General features: G+C 44.3%; 1 protein-coding gene across 1 annotated transcript in view; it reads right to left on the reverse strand.

The window, feature by feature from the left end:
* MYO1H (myosin IH) overlaps positions 1-18,990 on the reverse strand; it is a 37,518-nt gene extending 18,528 nt beyond the window's left edge. Inside the window, exons 1-14 of the mRNA XM_055404621.2 lie at positions 18,835-18,990; positions 17,949-18,064; positions 15,804-16,002; positions 13,827-13,907; positions 11,337-11,516; positions 10,188-10,286; positions 9,141-9,254; positions 8,700-8,771; positions 7,577-7,696; positions 6,508-6,575; positions 6,061-6,166; positions 5,384-5,464; positions 4,078-4,169; positions 1,049-1,143 (exon numbers count right to left, since the gene is read on the reverse strand). Of these exons, the coding sequence (XP_055260596.2) occupies positions 1,049-1,143; positions 4,078-4,169; positions 5,384-5,464; positions 6,061-6,166; positions 6,508-6,575; positions 7,577-7,696; positions 8,700-8,771; positions 9,141-9,254; positions 10,188-10,286; positions 11,337-11,516; positions 13,827-13,907; positions 15,804-16,002; positions 17,949-18,064; positions 18,835-18,960 (1,549 nt within the window). The 5' untranslated portion in view covers positions 18,961-18,990. The remainder of the gene's footprint in view (positions 1-1,048; positions 1,144-4,077; positions 4,170-5,383; positions 5,465-6,060; positions 6,167-6,507; positions 6,576-7,576; positions 7,697-8,699; positions 8,772-9,140; positions 9,255-10,187; positions 10,287-11,336; positions 11,517-13,826; positions 13,908-15,803; positions 16,003-17,948; positions 18,065-18,834) is intronic.
* Between the last annotated feature and the right edge of the window lie 256 nt (positions 18,991-19,246).

The raw sequence follows: 19,246 nt of genomic DNA on the forward strand, positions 1-19,246 counted from the left end.
GACCCCATCCACCACTTCACACCCGCTAGGATAGCTGGAATCAGAAGACAGACGATGCCCAGTGTTGGTGAGGAAACAGGGAAACTGAGAGCCCTCTACATTGCTGGTAGGAAAGCAAAATGATGTAGCCACTTGGGAAAACCAGTCTGGCAGGTACTCAAGAAATCAAGGATAGAGTTATCACAGGACCCAGCAACTCCACAGGGAAATGTACGGCCACACAACAGCAGTCAGGTTGACTGCGGCATCATTCATATCAGCCAAAAAGTGCAAACAGCCCAAACGCCCACCGGCTGATGAGTGAACAGAAAATGCAGTCGTACAGTGGAACGCTATTTGGCAATTAGACAGGAACGATGATATGGATGAACCTTGGGAACATTATTCTAAGGGAAGGAAGCCAGACACAAAAGCCCACACGTTGTATAATTCCATTTTTATGAAATGTCCAGAACAGGCAGATCTCCAGACAGAAAGTTGACTGGTTTGTTGCCCAGGGCGCTGGAAGACGGGCTAGGGGAAAATGGGGAGTGCCTGCTAACGTGTTCAGGGGTTCTTTCTGGGGTAGTGGGGTGATTCTAAGATAGAATGTGGGGGCAGTTCCACAAGTGCACAGTGCACGCACTAAACACTTTTCAATTGCACACTTAAATGAGTGAAACAGGCCATGTGAATCATTTCAATCAAGCAGTCATATATAAAATTACCACATTTTATAATACTTTTTAAAATATTTTCTAGATGTGGAACACTCTTAAAGTCTTTATTGAATTCATTACAATATTGCTTCTTCTTTTCCCCTATATTACTTCTGTTTTATGTTTTGGTTGGTTGGCTGCGATTCATGAGGGATCTTAGCTCCCAACCATGCTTGTGTTTAAGGCATGGTTAACCGCTGGATCACCAGGGAAGTCCCTAAAATACTTCTGAAATGCCGTGATTGCAGTGGGGCTAGGGAACATTTGAGATGGATATGCAGCATGTGTAGAGTGGACTCGGGGGCACCCACATGGCTGTGACCTCTGACCTTTAACCCACAGACACTCACCCCTGGTGCAGTACGTGACCTCTCCCGCGTAGTGGAAGAGCCGAAACTCCATCCAGCCAATCTTCTTTCTGCCCTTTGGACCCGCCAGCTTCCGGCTATAGCAGGAGAGAAACAGGAGCTGAACCTTTCTACCTCACTGCAACAAAACTCACCAACGTATAAAGCAGAAGCGCTGTTTAGGACTGTGACGATCAGCGGAAGGTCAGCACTGAAATCTATTTCAAATGTTTCTTCCGGCCACCAACCAAGGTCTCACTAAAATTAGACCCTTCCTTCTCACGGGCTCTGAGGGATGAAAAACGTACATGAGCCACACAGACACATTTATCTGTACAGTGAAGCAATGTTCATTTTTCTTGGTGATGACTACACACCAATTTTACGACTTTACATTTTTATGACATGGAGAGACTAAAATATTCACGAAACATTGTTTTTCAGATTTGGGTGATGTACAGTGTTTTACAACTGTTCTTGAAAAGCATATCAGTTCAGTTCAGTTCAGTTCAGTCGCTCAGTCGTGTCCGACTCTCCGCGACCCCATGAATCACAGCACGCCAGGCCTCCCTGTCCATCACCAACTCCCGGAGTTCACTCAAACTCATGTCCACAGAGTCGGTGATGCCATCCAGCCATCTCATTCTCTGTCGTCCCCTTCTCCTCCCGCCCCCAACCTTTCCCAGCATCAGAGTCTTTTCCAGTGAGTCAACTCATCGCATGAGGTGGCCAAAGTACTGCAGTTTCAGCTTCAGCATCAGTCCTTCCAATGAACACCCAGGATTGATCTCCTTTAGAATGGACTGGTTGGATCTCCTTGCAGTATAAGGGACTCTCAAGAGTCTTACAAGTATATTAATAGCACTCATATCTGAAGTGCACAGCTGAATGAATTTTTGCAAACTGAATTCTCGTGTATAAATAATACCAGATTAAAAGACAGAACATTTCTAGTCCCTGAGAACCCCCCACCTTGAGCCCTCTCGGGGTACAATCTGACATCTAACAGAATAGGTTGTTTTTACCTGGCTTTGTGCTCTAGGGAAATGGAACCATAGAGTGTGTACTCTTGTGTGTCTGATTTCTCTCGATGACATGTTTTTGTGATTTATCTACATCACTGCATATTTAGATTGTTCATTCTCCTGGCCATATATTGTCCCAATCTGTAAAGATGTTACAATTTATTTTTCCAATCTTTTTTAAAAAATTTATTCTTGGCTGTGCTGGGTCTTCGTTGCTGCCCAGACCTTTCTCTGGCTGCGGAGAATGGGGACTACTCTCTTGCTGCAGAGCATGGGCCCCGGGGCTTCAGTAGTTGCAGTTCCCAGGCTCTAGAGCACAGGCTCAATAGTTGTGGTGCATGAGCTTAGTTGCTGCAAGGCATGTGGGCTCTTCCCGGACCAGGGATCAAACATGTGTCTCCTGAATTGGGAGGCAGACTCCTTACCATTGAGCCACCAGGGCAGTCCTATTTTTCCAAGCTTGATTCATATACTTATCCAGTCCCACTCACTTATCCTTTCAATATTCTATAGGTTTGATAAAGCCACTACCATATCCTGAATATTTGCCATGACCAGAAATTACACTAGGTGATTTACATGATCATATACAGTGCTATATGGTAGGTATATTAATTATCCCAGGGATGAAGGGGCCTGGTGGGCTGCCGTCTATGGGGTCACACAGAGACAGACATGACTGAAGCGACTTAGCAGCAGCAGCAGCAGCAGAAGGGGAAACTCAAACTCAGCAGTACTTACTGCTTGCCTAAAGTCACATGTCTATTAAGTGTCTGAGCTGGGATTCAAAACCAGGTCCCTGTGAGTCCAGAGCACATGCCCTTAAATTCTGTCCTCCTCGTCTCAGAGCGCATTCCATTTCTAGCTGACGTTCTGGGACCCTGTCAATGCTCCGTGTCTTCATCTGTGGGGTGGAGGTGTGTGTACACACGTGTAATAATTCACCAGGTTGCACACTTCAGATCTACACACATCACTGCATGTGTTCTACACCTGAATTTTTTTGACTATTTCATGCATGTGGACATGCCCAAAATGAGATGATGATAAATAAAGATACAAAATCTTTAAAATAGGAATTCTACTTGGAATTCACATGAGCTTGACTCCTACCAATGAAAGTTGTGCAGCCGGGGTATCATCATGCTATTTCTATATATTAATTAGTAGCTATTGACTTCCCTGGAAGTCAAGTGGTTAAGACTCTGAGCTCCCAATGCAGAGGGCATGGATTTGATCTCTGGTTGAGGAGCTAAGATGCTGCTCAGCACAGCCAAAAACAGATTAGTAATAGCGACACTATTGGGGAGCTATACTACGGGGGCTCCCCTTGTGGCTCAGCTGGTACAGAATCTGCCTGCAGTGTGGAAGACCTGGGTTTGATCACTGGGTTGGGAAGATCCGCTGGAGAAGTGAAAGAATACCCACTCCCGTATTCTGGCCTGGAGAATTCCATGGACTGTATAGTCCATGGGGTAGCAAAGAGTCAGACACCACTGAGCAACTTTCACTTTCACACTATTGGGGAGAACTGTCCACATACCTAAGAAAATGGATGTACAGTTGACCGATGAACAACATGGGGCTTAGGGATTCCACACAGTCAACAAATTGTGTGTAACTCATAGTTGGCCTTCGGTATCCATGGATTCAACCAACAGGGGATGGGGTCACATAGTACTATAGCATCTACTATTTAAGAAAAAACCCATGTGTAAGTGGGTCTGCACAGTTCAAACCAGTATTGTTCAAAGGTCACCTATACAGGGGACTTCCCTGGTGGTCCAGTGGCTCAGACTCCATGCTTCTAATGGAGGAGATCCAGGCTCAATCCCTGGTCCAGGAACAAGATCCCACAGGCCATAACGAAAGAGTTTGCATGTTGCAACTAAAGATCCTGTATGCCATGACTAAGACCCAGCACAGCCATATATACATCTAAATAAAGTCAACTCTACAACTACGTGACCTTCCCCCACGCAACAGCCTGGCAAACACGACACCTACGTTTCAAAGTGTGCGTGCTTTCCCACTCTCTCCTCCAACCTCTCCAGGAAACTCAAGTCTGTAGCAGGACCAGGACGAATACATTCTTCATCCTTCAAAACAGAAACAGAAGTTTCCGGTCACAGCACCACACTCCACCAATTCCAGGTTTAAATGCTCCCAGCAGCTGTGCAAAATGTAGTGGATTGAAATATATCATCTTGTGCACAAGTCTGGGTCAACATTTCCAGGGGGAGGAAGGGGTAATTCATCTTATCAAATCCGATTAGGGAACCATGGAACCAGAGGGACTGGAGACGCCATGAAAAGTCAGTTCTCCCACCTGTCTGACGCCTGTTTCCAAAGACTCCCAGGGACACTCCGCAGCTTCCATAACCAGCTGAGACACTCAACTTCAGTGTCTCTTGACCAGTGTTAGCCAGCTGGCCAACAGCATACCCTCTTTAATGAGGAGCAAAGTCTTCAGAAAAAGCAAGCCATAAAGCTAGTTAAGTCTAACCTTCCCCAGTTCACAAGCTGTTTTTGCTTTCTGTTTGGGGTCCTCAATGGTGATAACATTTAATTGACCATCGTAAAAAAAAATGAATCGAAAGAATTCCATAGTGGTCCAGCAGCTAGAACTCTGTGCTTCCACTGCAGGGGGAGAGGGTTCAATCCCTGGTCAGGGAACTGAGATCCTCCATGCCAAGTACTATGGCCAAAAGACAGAAGCAGAGAGCGTCTTCTATACCCACCACTCGCAGACCCATAATATGGAACATGACTGAGAAATAAAGCTTAAAAAAAATGAATCAAGATTGACATATACACACTACTATATTTAAAACAGATAACCAACAAAGACCTACTGTATAGCACAGGGAACTCTGCTCAGTATTCTATAATAACCTAAATGGGAAAAGAATTTGAAAAAGAATAGATATATGTATACATGTAACTGAATCACTTTCTGTATACCTGAAACTAGCACTGCAGTCTAATATAAACTTTTTTTTTAATGAATCAAACCTGTAGCTTTTATTAAAACAACAACAACAAAAAACTGGGTTCAGGTTGGTGAGACAATTCTTACAAAGCAACATTTCTATGCTCTCTGAATCTTTCTATGGCAAACCATAGATGAATTTGAATAAGAGGGGAAAGCTCAGTCTAAAACTTGGAGTGAAAATTCAGCAAAAGAGTTCAACTTGCATCCTTCAATAATACAGTGGATTTCACTCTTAACTCTTTGTAAGCCTGGGGAAAATATCTTCTGAGTATTGAGGGTACCATGGAATGAGCCCCAAGTCAATGTTAATTTTCTCACCAGAATGGAAATGATTCCTTTGTGTCTCTCTTCTACCAAATCACAGATGATCTTGTTGTTGAAATATTGAATTGGTTCCCACTAAAATGACAATGAGGAAAGAATTCTCCAGGAAGGATTAAGATTGAACATCAAATATATTTCTCTTAAATCGATTGTCCAACTTTTCTTTTCCAAATCAGATTTTTATCTCTGCTGCTGCTGCTGCTGCTGCTGCTGCTGAGTCACTTCAGTCGTGTCCGACTCTGTGTGACCCCATAGACGGAAGCCCACCAGGCTCCCCCATCCCTGGGATTCTCCAGGCAAGAACACTGGAGTGGGTTGCCATTTCCTTCTCCAATGTGTGAAAGTGAAAAGTGAAAGTGAAGTCGCTCAGTCATACCTGACTCGTAGCGACCCCATGGACTGCAGCCCACCAGGCTCCTCCGTCCATGGGATTTTCTAGGCAAGAGTCCTGGAGTGGCTTGCCATTGCCTTCTCCGGATTTTTATCTCTAACATTTCAAAAAGAATACTTGCTGAATATCAAAATAATTTCCAAGGAAACAAGCAGAGAAGGAGTGGAAAAATAATTCTTAGTACTCATCAGGAAAAACCTCCAATGAAATGATATTTCTCACGGAAATGTCTTTTGCTTGGTTAAGAAATCAAATGAGGAGAAAACATTGAAACATTTACCTCTATACCTTCCATTTCATATTCTGCCTGTTCCGCTTTTAGGGTTCTCTCAATTAATAGTTGCTGGAGTTTCTCATTGCAGTAATTTATACAGAACTGTTCAAAACTGGAGGTGCAAAAGATTTAAGTAACTAAAGCTACGTGAGTAGACCAAGTTTTTCAAAAAAAATTGTATTTATTTATTTTTAAGGATGTTTTTTCCATACAGAAAACTGAAGTCCTTATTAAACAAATAATTTAATAAACTGATAAGAGTCAAACTAAAGAAATTCAAATTTTTAATGGTTATTCTGGTTCTAGAAAAGTTTATGAGGCAGGGGCTATGCAAACCTGGAGAATTTCTGGGAACAGGAAAATGAGTTTCAATAACATCAGAAATGCCATAAACCAGACTCAGACCTTAAAGGAAAATGAAGAACCAGTGGATCACAATGAAATCAAACTCACCCATTCTTGTCAAAGACTTCAAACCCATAGATATCCAGCAATCCAATCACAGTTTTCCCAGTAAAGTCCTAGTCAAAGTAACATACACCATTAATCATTGAGGTTGTTTACCTTGTAACACTCAATATCTGGCAACTGCCCCTGAATCTGGGATGTGGCTATAAATCTCATCTCTCCAACAACCGCTTTCAGAAGAAACAGGGTGGAGATAATTTTCCCATCCTGCCTCCTTCTGCCTGCAGCCTCCCTAGGTCCCATCCTGGCTTTCACATTCGCCATCAGAGTAGAGAGACTGACCTTCCCTTTCTGATTCACTTCCTTGCTTCAGCACCCTCCTCAGCCCCCCAAGCCCACATTCAGTCCAAAAAAAGAAGAGTGAGATAGAAAGAGGAAGAAAAGAGGAAAGGAAAGAAAGAGAGAGGGAGGGAGGGAGGGAGGAAGGAGGCTATTCACAGCAGGAAGAAGATGTTCACCCAGCAGAGAAAGCAGGTATTTTGGATCATTTTCAACAGAAGGCCAAATGCTGTCAGGCAAGGATGGCTATTTAAAGAGAATATGACTTTTCTTCCTACGGGACACAATGTAGCATTCTGTATGATGTGCTGAGTCAATGTATCCAAATCCATCCTTTGCTCATTTCCTCCATGAGTCTCACCACGTCCATGCACCCCATTGCCCTCATATCATTCCCTCAACTTCCAGCTTTGCATCAGCTCCCTTTTTAATTTAAATAACTCTGCTTAAAAAGGAAATATGCCCTTAGGGTGAGTTCAAAGGCGCTCTTTTTTTTTTTCTTATACACATTAAAATATACTACTGTTAAAATGAAAAGGTTCTGTGTACACTTCAAATGCTGTGCATCCCAGACTTGGAGACACACTGACAAGATCATTTGTCAGTGCATTTTTGTGAGCCTACTGTGTACTAGAGACTGGAAGTGTAGACGTGAAAAGACAGTATCTCTGCCCACCAGGAGCTTACATTCAATTCTCACAAATTCTTTAAAGATGTTGGTTATAAAACATGGCCATGTTAAAGAGCACAAGGCACACAATATGCGTGGACCAACCTTGTTCACTAAGGAGGAATTGATTTTGTTGACCAGCCAAGTAAATGTTCGCCCATAAACAGCCTTTGCCATTGCATCTCTAGAGTAGGCAGAGAGCTCTAGCGTCAATGGGCATATCACCTGGGAAGAACAACAGGTACATCATTACAGAGGTTAAAAAATTTTTAAGGCCCCCAGAGTTTTCAACCCAGGCTTTAAAGATGACTGGGGGAGAGGGGCGGTCTTTCCTGCTGGTCCAGGGGCTAAGACTGTGCTCCCAATGCAGGGGACCCAGGTTCGACCCCTGGTCAGAGAACTAAATCCCACATGCTGCAATGAAGACCTGGCACAGCCAAATAAATAAATAAAGATGACTAGAGAAGGATACTTGATGGGGGAAGAACCTCCCGCCTGTGCTGTTTCTTGAGTGCCAGGCACTGTGCCTGGCTGAGATACAGCCTCAACCAAGACGAACAGTTTCAGCCTCTGTGGGCTCATATTTGGCAGTGGGCATTCAACAAGCCAGGGCTCCCCAGGTGACACTACTGGTAAAGAACCTGCCTGCCAAATATAAGAGACGCAGGTTCGACCCCTGGGTTGGGAAGATCCCCTGGACTGGAGGAGGGCATGGCAGCCCACTCCAGTCTTCTTGCCTGGAGAATCCCACAGACAGAGGAGCCTGGCGGGCTACAGGCCATGGGGTCGCAAAGGCTGAATGACTGAGCACAGCACAACATTTAACAAGTCACACAAAGAAGCATCACATAGTTCTGAAGCTGAGAGTGGCAAGCGTATAAGTGGCAGCGATGGGATGAGCGGGGCAAGGTCTTTGAGGAAGTGGCCCCTGGGAACGGAAGGGTGGGAAGGATTTAACTGGGTGAAGCACTGGGAAGGGTGTTGCAGCAGAGGGAACAGCATATGCAAGGCCCTGTGGAGGGAAGGCAGGGCAAGCATGAAGCACCAAGAGCTTGTGATGGTGGGGTGTCAGGGCAAGGGGGAGGATAAGGCCAGAGATGCTGACGGAAGCTGGACCACACAGGGCTGGGGAGGCAGGATGCAAGGGTCTGGCCTCCCCTGGAGCCACCATCCTATTGGCCGCAGCAGCGGGGAGGGTGGGCACATTCCCCGCTAGAGCCATTTTTACCTCTTCCGTTTTGGCTTCAATCTTTCTATGGGTGAGAGCTTCCAGAAGGACCCATGGGTGGACCCCTAGGAGCTGAATAAATGGAAAACAAAATGCCACTCAGCAACCCAACTTGACTCCCGAGTAAAAAGTCAGTGGTGTCTCCAGGCTCAGGTTCACCTTTCCCACCTGCTAATCGTGTTCTGGTGCAACGCAGACTGTATCTGTGCAACACAGACCATATCTGTGCAAAGCACAGCCCATGGTTGGTCTTTCAACCGACTGGCTTTTACTTACTCCCGTGCCCACCTCCTAACCAGTGTCGAGTGGGAGAACAAGATGGTAGCCATCTGGGACATGGGCACCCAGCTGTCTTGCTCTCCTCCCCTGCCCCTCCATCTCTGACAGGGTCTGGGGCCTCTCCTGCCCGCCTACCCCCACTCTCCCAAAGTGGAGCATCACCTTGGCGATCCATTTGATCTCGTGAGTGTCTGGTACAGAGGCACAGCCTTGCTGGTTCTCTTCAAAACAAATGTTCCCCAGGTGCAGGACACTGGCAACAATTCCAAAGAGATTCTAGGAATGTGGGAAGTGGTGAGGAGGGCAGGGAGAGAAGATGGCAGCTGCCTGATTGATACATGTCATCAGAGGTGGTACCCGGGGGAGACCCGCCCCCTCCCACCCCTAATTCCAGACTGGAGATCACAGACCCTTCCCCAGAAATTGGCCCTGTGGGCTCTTATCCACTTTCGATATTAAGGGAAGAGGGAAGGAACTTCAGTGGAGGGCAGGATGCTCCCTCACTCATGTCCAGCCACTATTCTGCTATCTCCCTTTGTCCCCTGCCAATAAGCCATTCAGTGTTCAAATGCCATGGCCCCAGATACACACATACACACGTAAATTTTTTTTTAAATTGTATTCTGGTCCTTGGAAGGTCAATAGTTTCACAATCCCCCTCACCCCCCCACCAAAAACAAAAAGATGTAAAAACAAAATGTTTATAAATCCTACAAATTTGGTCCAACTTGTTCCAATATAAAAGCATAAATAAATGATATTCCTAGCATTCTAGGAGATTAAATATTTGAGACTGGGTTTGAGAGGAAGAAGAAACACGATTCCTCGCTGGCACCCAATACTGGGGAAATACGGGTCTGCTGGATAAAATGCAGAATGCCCAGCTAACATTTGAATTTCAAATAAGCAATGTCTAATGTTTAATTCTTTTTAGTTAAAAAATTTTTTTATTGGAGTAAAGATGCTTTACAATGTTGTGTTAGTAAGCAACGTCTAATTCTTTTTTAGCATGAAGCTTGTCTGTCCCACACAATGTTGGGACATGCTTCTACTAAAAACCTAGCCAGTGTTTATCTGAAATTCAATGTACCTAGGTATCCTGTATCTTTATTTGCTCACTCTGGCAACTCTGTCATCACCAAGAAACCAGGATGGTTTCCTCAACCCCAAGCCTGACCACAGGGAGCTCCACCCTCGAGGGGCTCATACCTCAAGATCATCTTTAGTAAAATCAATTACAGAAAAGGCATTGGAAACAGTTTTCCAGTCATTCTTGTCGTTAACAGATGACTCTTTGGCACAGCGACCCTGTTGATACAGAATTGGGCCGCTAAACAGCATTTTCATGACAGTTAGGTATCAAAATTTTTCTCTGTGAGCATTAAAAAGCTAGTTCTATAATGTTCTGAGCTGTGAAAAAATAGGTTTTATTCTACTTGTCTAGCACCTGATAAGTTGCCAACTGCAGCTTTTTTCAAATTTGGAATTTTGTTTAAAAAAAATCTGTTCTAAGAAAACTTTCAAAGATAAATATCAGTGGTATATCTTTTTGTGTATATGTTTTTTAAAGTAGGCTTTCTTGCCATTTTTGCTGAACAAATTGAAGACATTTATCTCAATAGGTATCTACTAAAACATACAGTAAATGACAGTGTTTAAATTCAAGAAAACAATCTTGATACACTTAGTAACCAGCATCAAAAACTTCAAGGCAGGATTAGATAGAAGATCTTCCCTGAAGGAAATAAAAGTTTGTATCTAGAGAAATACAGATGATACAGGAGGGATGCTAAGACTTTTCCCACTAAGTCTAGAAGTTGTCTTTAAATAAGTAACAGACTACCAGTGTCACAATTTAAAGGGAAAATATTCTAGATGAGGGTTTTTTTTTTTACTATTATTTTGCTTTTGTAGTACAGATTTTTCCCGATTACCTGAAGATTCATCATTTTAAAAGAGCTCCTTGTTGCACAGCAAAAACAAAGGTGCCAAACCATGAAGATATTCACCAGTGAACTGGAATGTTAAACCTGCAACCTCCCAAATATCCCTCCCACACAACCAGCATCATGGGTTCCCTCCCCTTCAAGGACAGGGCTAGTTTAAGTCAGACCTTAAAGAACACCTAGAGGTTTGGAAACAGTGCGAATATACGGCAAAGCACGGCACCAAGTTTGCCAAAGTCACAGAAGATAATGAAATCAATCAAAATAATACTGGTGAAATGCTTGAGCTGTTTCCAAAGGCACTGTGGCATCAGGATCCAGTAATGTGGCCATGAGAAAGTTACTGACCATCCCATAACACACACCCCCCGCCACCAAAGGGGCACCACTGCCAGGTGCTGATGCTTCCAACCTGTGAGAGGTACTTATACAGCTGGGGGTCTCGCTCCAGCCCCAGGTAAGCAAGGAGCTCCTCTTCTCCACCCTCTAGCAGCTGGTAGAAGATGTGGAAATTCCGCTCGCCCTGATTCTGATAGACAACTCGAGACTTTTCTATCAGGTAACTGATGATATGCCCGCCTACGGGAATGCCCTTCAAAAGAGAACAAAAAATCCAGCCAAGACAACAAGCAAGGCCACTCTCTTACTGGTGTCTCCTGACAAACTGAAATTGTGAGTCTGAATCAGCCTGATCTATCCATCTTCTAAGATTCACATTTTCTGTGTTCCATTCCTAATGCCCCCAAGGTGATGAAGGTATTTTCGGTTTTCATTTCAAATCAATTGTTTTACCATCCATGTTTAGGACTATGATACATCATTATTTAATTTTTGTATATGGAGTGAAACAGAGGCCAAAGTTCTCTTTAGCCATATGGATTTCTAGTTGACCACCATTTATTAGAAAGACAATTTGATTGATACTGAATCTCAGTGGTGCTTTGGTCATATGTCTGGTGACCATATAGGTAAGGAGAGCTGGGCTGCTTCTAGCCTCTGTTCTGGGCCATCAGCCTCTTAATGTCAATATATTCTTATGCCGATATTAATTATTATTGTCTTAATTATTGTTTTAAATAATATATTCAATGAAGATTTGTATTCCATGACATATATACTTGCCAATCAATGAGATAGAATTACCCAATTAAAAATGAGCAAAAGACTTTAATATACAAGAGGGTCTTTAAGGGACCAATGAGCAAAACTTCATTAAAACTGCTGCTGCTGCTGCTAAGTCGCTCAGTCAAGTCCGACTCTGTGCAACCCCATAGACAGCAGCCTACCAGAGAAACCGCTATAAGCCACCAGAATGCCTAAGATTTAAAGGACTGACAATACCAAATGTTGGCAAGGGCGTGGAGAAACTGGAACTCAGTTATAACATTGCTGGTAGGAATCCAGCAATGCAACTTCTGGATATACACCCGGCATAAATGAGTGCTCAGTATCTACTAAAAGACATACAAGAATGTTCAGAGCACTGCTTGCAATAGCTAGCCCCAGATTGGAAACTACCCAAATGTCCATCACAGGGGAAAAAATGAACAGCGATAAAAGTCGAGCAATCAAACAATGAACAACTTCATGCAGCAACACAGTCAAATCTTACGAGACATGCTGATTCAGAGAGGCCAAACATGAAATAGAACAACTATATAATTCCATTTTTTCTGAAGCTCAAGAACCAGCAAAATGAATCTGTGATTATAGATGCCAGAACAGTGATAACTTTTGGGAAGCGGGGGGCAGATATTTGTCAGAGAGAGACAGGAGAAATTTCGAGGTGTTGGAAATGTTAATATCTTGAGATGAGTGGTGGTTACACAGGTAGATTCAAATGGAAAAATTTATTGAGTTGTGGCCATGAGTTATGTCCTTTTTAGGATGTGTTGGATTCTAAAAAAAAGCTTAAAAATATGTATGCTATTAAAATTTTTTCCAAGTCTGTGCATGCATGACCAGAAACCTATGTTCCAGCCTCTGGGAAATCCTTAGTCAATCTGTGTTCATTGCTATACCAAATGCTCAGCCAGCTACTGTTCTCTAGCCTAAGGTGTCACTTGGAATTATGTGTCCTTGAGAACTTTGCCTACCCCTCCTACTTGCATGAGCCCCCATTTAAACTCTGTGTACAGTACGTTACATATCTTCTCTGGCCACTTTCATACTACAGCAGTGGAGCTGAGTAGTGAGACAGAGGCTGTATGGTCCACAAAGCCCAAGACCCTATCCATGCAAGTTTGCCAACTCACGTCATATAATCATGTATGCCTAAGCAATAGGTTGTTTACTCTGGAATCTTTTCAAGCTTTGTGAAAAATGGCATCTCGCTGACACCTAGTACATTCTCATGACCTGTCTAGGTTGCATGAAGCTGGCATTCACATGCTCTCGCTGCCATAAAACGTCTCATCGTGTGAGCATCCCACAATTGGGCCCTTCTGTTGATGGGCATTCAATCCTGGCCAGATGTGTTGGTTCTTTCCAGTCCCTTTACCTTCATGAGCAGTGCTGTTGAAGCCACGCTTACACATCTGTAGGAATATTTCCAGGAGTGGAATGGCTCCACCTTAGATTATGTGATTTCAGCACCCCAAGGTGATACACTGTTTTCCAAATGGGTTTGACCAACATATACCCCTGCCACCAGCTGTGTGTTGGAATTCCTCATGAGCCACATCTTTGCCAACACCTGGTATCACCAGACTTTGCCCACATACTAATATGATGTGTCATCATGGTCTTTATTGACATTTCTTAAAACTATTGCTAACCCTAAATTTTCCAACTATTTGAGCCGAGAAGAAAACCCTTCCTCTCTTCAGGTGCCTTGAGTTGACTTTCTGTTGCTCTCAAGTTAAGGGGTCCCCAGGAAGCAGTAATAGGAACGTCAGTGTACCTTAAAGTCGAACTGTATGTCCATGTATTTTCCAAATCTGCTGGAGTTGTCATTCCGGAGTGTTTTGGCATTTCCAAAAGCCTCGGAAGACAAAGGGAGGGGACACTGAACCCACCTGTCATTCGCTGACATTGAAGCTTTCCTGTTCACGTAATTCCTGACCCTGAATGACAAGCTCATTAGAGGAGAGAAGCGGGAGCCAGGAGTGGAACCTACTTTATCTGCTAAGAAGAAGTCTCTATTTACAGAGCATTTGATGCCAGATATTGCGGTTGGACACAGAGAAAAGAAGGGAAAAGTATCTTCTCTCTAGAATCCATTCTAGGAATAGATTAGAAATGGGCTAAGGGGAGGTAGGGGCTCCCCCGTAGCTCAGTGGTAAAGGATCTGCCTGCAGTGCTGGAGTCGCAGGAGACACAGGTTCAGTCCCTGAGTCTGGAAGATCCCCTGGAGGAGGGCACGGCAATCCACTCCAGTATTCTTGCCTGGAGAATCGCATGGACAGAGGAGCCTGGTGGGTCGTAAAGAGTCAGACATGACTGTCGCAACTGTAGTGACTTAGCACACATGCAAGGAGAGCTAGACAGGACCCTAGGCCCCGGCTGTTCTAAAAGGGGTCACTGCTGGCCCCCATCAGCAGACATCTTCCTATAGTATAGATGTAAACTGTTCAGCCCAAAGGTCTACTGGGAAAATCCCTTCAACCATAAATGCGTTTTACATAAAGAGGAACAAAACACAGGAGAAAATAACATATTCAAAATCATCCAACAAGTCAGAGAATTGCAGCAGTAAAAACAATAATCAAGATGATTTTAATTAATAAAAATATTAATGAATAATAGAATATTATGTTAGTGTTACTAATTCTGCTGTGTGCTTTTTATGCATGGTGGTTTAGTCACTAAGTCATGTTTGATTCTTGTGACCCCATGGACTGTAGCCCGCCAGGTTCCTCTGTCCACGGGATTCCCCAGGCAACAATACTGGAGTGGGTTGTCATTTCCTTCTCCATTGGATCTTCCCAACCCAGGGATCAAACCTGGGTCTCCTGCACTGCAGGCAGATTCTTTACCGAGTGAGCTACAAATCACATTTTTTTTTGCATTCATCTTGTTTAATCCTCAAAACCTCCTAAGAGGCAGGTACTATGAGTAGGCCCACTTTCCAGATGGGGAACTGGCTCCAGGATATGAATGATATGCAGAAGCTTGCTGGTACGTCATCACCCTGGGCTTATCTCCATGCCTGCTGGACTTCAAGGTCACAGCCGTCACCACGATACAGTAAGTCCTCTACATACAAACAAGCTCTGTTCTGAAAGCACATTTGTAAGCCCAACTAACACAATTAACTATATATTAATAGTATATACAATTAACTATATATTAATAGTATAGTAAGTCCCCTATATATGAACCTACGAGGTGTGAGCTTTCAGATGCAAACATGCGTTTGCATGTCCAGTCGCTTAAGTTAGTTCACGTGTCACGTGCAGCCTGCCCTCCATCTCCTGTTGCTGATGATCCTTCAGCTCTACCACGTCCTACCTCCTCCCCACACCAGCCAGTAACTCTTCCTGCCTGTTCACTGGATGCCAGCCCTTGGATGCCAGCGGCTGTACTGCCCTACTGTCCTTTTCAAGGTCCTGTACTATAAGACTAAAAATGTTTATTTATTTTTTTATGTGTTATTTGTGTGAAAAGCATTATAAGCCTATTATAGCACAGTACTGTGTAGCTGATTGTGTTAGTTGGGTACCTAGGCTAACTTTGACTTATAAACAAATTGGACTTGCGAACACTCTGTCAGAATGTAATTTGTTCGTATGTAAGGGACCGATTGTACTACCCATGTGATCTGTTCTCTTCTTAACTCCCAGACCCACCCATTTTGACCGACCCACCCAAGCAGAGGCTCTTCTTACTTAGTGACTTCCCCGGAACTCCCCTTCCTAGGTCATTAAAGATCACTCACCTCCAGCACTGGGTTGGAGAACAGCAGTCTGTCACGGGCTACCTGTAGTGACTCAGTCATCGGGCAGGTCACAGCAAAATACTGGAGGATCTTCTTGGAGGCCTCTGTTTTCCCTGCCCCGCTCTCTCCAGAAATGAGGATGAAGTGGTTATTTAGCTCAGAGCACATCATGCGGTAAGCGTTGTCAGCTATGGCATAGCTGGAGAAGGAGTGAGACAGAAATGGAAGGAGTAGGGCCTTCCCTGGCGGTCCAGCGGCTAAGACTCTGAGCTCCCAATACAGGGGGCCCGGGTTTGATCCCTGGCCAGGGAACTAGATCCCACCTGCCACAACTAACAGTTCACAGGCTGCAACTAAAGATCCCATGTTGCTGCAATAAAGACCAGGCAAACAATTTTTTTTTTTTTTAAAGAAGAAGTGGAAGTGACTATAACACTACTTCCCTTCCCTTCTGATGCCATCAGAGCAGAAGGACAAACTACCTGGACTCTCAGAAGCCACATCCAGACTGTGGTACCAGGCACTTAGCTCAGAGAACTAGCAAACCTTCACCATTACCCACTAGACAGCAAACCTCTAATGTGTATTAGTCACTCAATTGTGTCCGACTCTTTGCAACCACATGGACTGTAGCCCGCCAGGCTCCTCTGTCCATGGGATTCTCCAGGCAAGAACACTGGAGTGGGTAGCCATTCCCTTTTCCAGGGGATCTTCCCGACCCAGGGATGAAATCTGGGTCTCCTGAATTACAGGCGGATTCTTTACCGTCTTAGCCACCAGGGAAGCCCCCAAACTCTAATAGTAGAAAAGTTAAAGTGAAGACTTGAGGCAGGAATAAAAAATTTTTTCAGAATTTGCCAATTAAAAAAAAATCAATCAACATTTCTTATAAGAATAATCTATGTGCTAAATTACATCCCCAAGAGATGTTCTATTAAATGTAGGTGGAAATAATATCTTGTCTAAATATTAAATAATGCAACAGATATAAGAGCTCATTTTTTTCCTTCAAAACTTAAAAGACTAAATATATAGAAATAGGAAACAAAAAATATTAAAAACTTCTGTTTTAAAAACAGAAGCTTAGGGCACTATTATAGAGGCTTTATATACAAGATCAGATACTATTATAAAGACTTTATCTACAAGATCAGAAGCTGAAGCATGAAGATTTCCCGGGGTATACTCTTAGGATGTGGCCGTTTGAAAGCTGAGTATTTCTGGAATTGCTGGTGGTGGTGAGGCCGAAAGATTTATAAATGCCTTTGGAGTGCAATAGGTGAATCACCAAGAAAAAGGAAGCAAGACCCTAAATAATAGCCCAAAAGGAGGAGAAGAAGGAAACTCAGCAAAGCCCGAGAGGCACACACAGACCAAGCAGAATATTGCTTTTCTTAACAGATCGCCAGTCCTGGCAAGTTCCTAGTCACCAGCATTCTTCTCAGCTGCCATGAAATTAAAGCACCAGTAGGTGGCACTATAGCAATCCACTTCCCAGAGAAGGTAACTAGCTACACCTGTCATACAAAGATTCTACTTCTCATCACAATTAAAATGAGATTTGATAATGATCTGCTGATGTTTTCTATTGTGTTGAAAGAATTATTTCAGAAGAAGGGAGTAATTTAAGTGAGGTACAGAACCTAATGAGCATTCATCAAGAATGTAGATGCATGGGTATATGGATGGATGGATGACCGGGTGGATGGATGGATGGGTAGGTGGGTGGGTGGGTAGACAGGTAGATGGATGGATGAATGGGGTGGATGATGGATGGGTGGATGGATGGGTGGATGTGTAGGCGGATGGGTGGATGCGAAGACTAGTGGATGGATGGATGGATAGGTGAGTGGGTATGTGGGTGAGTGTGTGGGTGGATGGATGGATAGTTAGATGGATAATGGGTGGATGGATGGATGGATGAAGGGGTAGATGGGTGGGTGTATAGGTGAATGGATGGTTGGATAGTGGATGGATAGTGGATGGATGGATAGTGGATGGTTGGATGAATGGGGTGGATGATGGATGGGTAGATGGATGGTTAGGTGGGTGGGTAATAGATGGACATACGTGGTAAAGGGGGGGGTGGAAATGAGAGGCAGAAAGAAAACTACTTCTATTCCTGATTCCATGGGTGCTACTTACACATGTGGTGGCAGTTCAAAGAAATTGACCCCTTGGTAGAGTTCCATCTGGCTCAGAGTGTAGATTCCCAGCTCTTGGTATGGGTTCACAGACACAAGGAGGCTCCCAATGTATGTCTAGAGGAACAGACCAAAGCACTAGTGAGGAATCCCAGCGTGCAAATGGCTCTGGCCAAAGACCATCACGTGCTATGATCCCCATGTGCCCCTTCAGTACCGGGGATACAACACAATAAATAAGTCAGGTTGTGCGTGTGTAGGGGGCTGTCTCCACCGTCATCGAACCTAGCTGGCGTGGGCAAACAACCGAGTGACCAAGACCGCTCCACTTAGTGTGTTAAGAAAGGCCTGGTTCTGCTGGCAGCCACCTTGCCACCAGGCAGAGAGGCTGCTGCAGAAGGGAACTGACGCAAGAGAAAGCAGAGGTATGGGAAAGAGTCCTCAAGACATCATCCTAGACCCTAGAGATCTACTTCTGGACCCTGAAGTTACATAGGTTGACAGATTCCCTCTCGGGGCTTAGGCTGATTTTAGTTGGGTCTCTAGCACTGGCAGCCAGAAAGGTCTTAATACAAAAGATCACAGTGCCACCTGACAGTGGTTCTGGGACATGCCCCCTCTGCTGGTTAACCCAGAGCGATACTGTTCACAACCGTCAAGACTAGAGACTGGGGAACTTCCCTGGTGGTCCAGTGGCTACAGCTCTGCCCTCCCCATGCAGGGGGCCCAGGTTTGATCCCTGGTCAGGGAACTAGAGCCTACATGCCGTAACTAATATCCAGTGCAGCGAAACAAATTTTAAAAATTAAAAAAAATTTTTTTAAAGGCCAAGGCCTGGAAGGGAACCAGCACTCTAGGAAAAACAGCTGAGAAATGAGTTACGCTACATAGATGAGGTTCTCGCTGAAACGCTTGCGGAGGTTGTCCAGAAAAGCAGATTCACTGGTATATGCGTCCAGAAGCACAAAATCCTGCACCCCAACCTTGTCCCGGGCGGTCAGTGCGCCTTCCATGTGCAGACGGATGTGCTTGCGTCTCACTTCTTCTTTCTACGGAAAACACAACCTTCCTCAGCAACTCGCTTATCACGTCATTTTTATTGCCGGTCTAGTATGGAAATAGCAAGATCCCAGACCCTGGGGATAGCTGAGAGCAGAGATTACATTATGCTTTCTTCATTAAACATTTATGATCTGGTTAGGGATACAAGCAATGATGGTAAAAGCAGTAACTGTAGCGCCAGCAGCTGCTGCCAGGGACTCGGCGTTCACTGCTTCAGCAAGACACTAACTGTTTGAC

Source organism: Moschus berezovskii, chromosome 19 (genome assembly GCF_049115385.1).
Source record: "Moschus berezovskii isolate FMDL1 chromosome 19, NW_MosBer_1.0, whole genome shotgun sequence".
In the NCBI taxonomy this organism is placed as follows: domain Eukaryota; kingdom Metazoa; phylum Chordata; class Mammalia; order Artiodactyla; family Moschidae; genus Moschus; species Moschus berezovskii.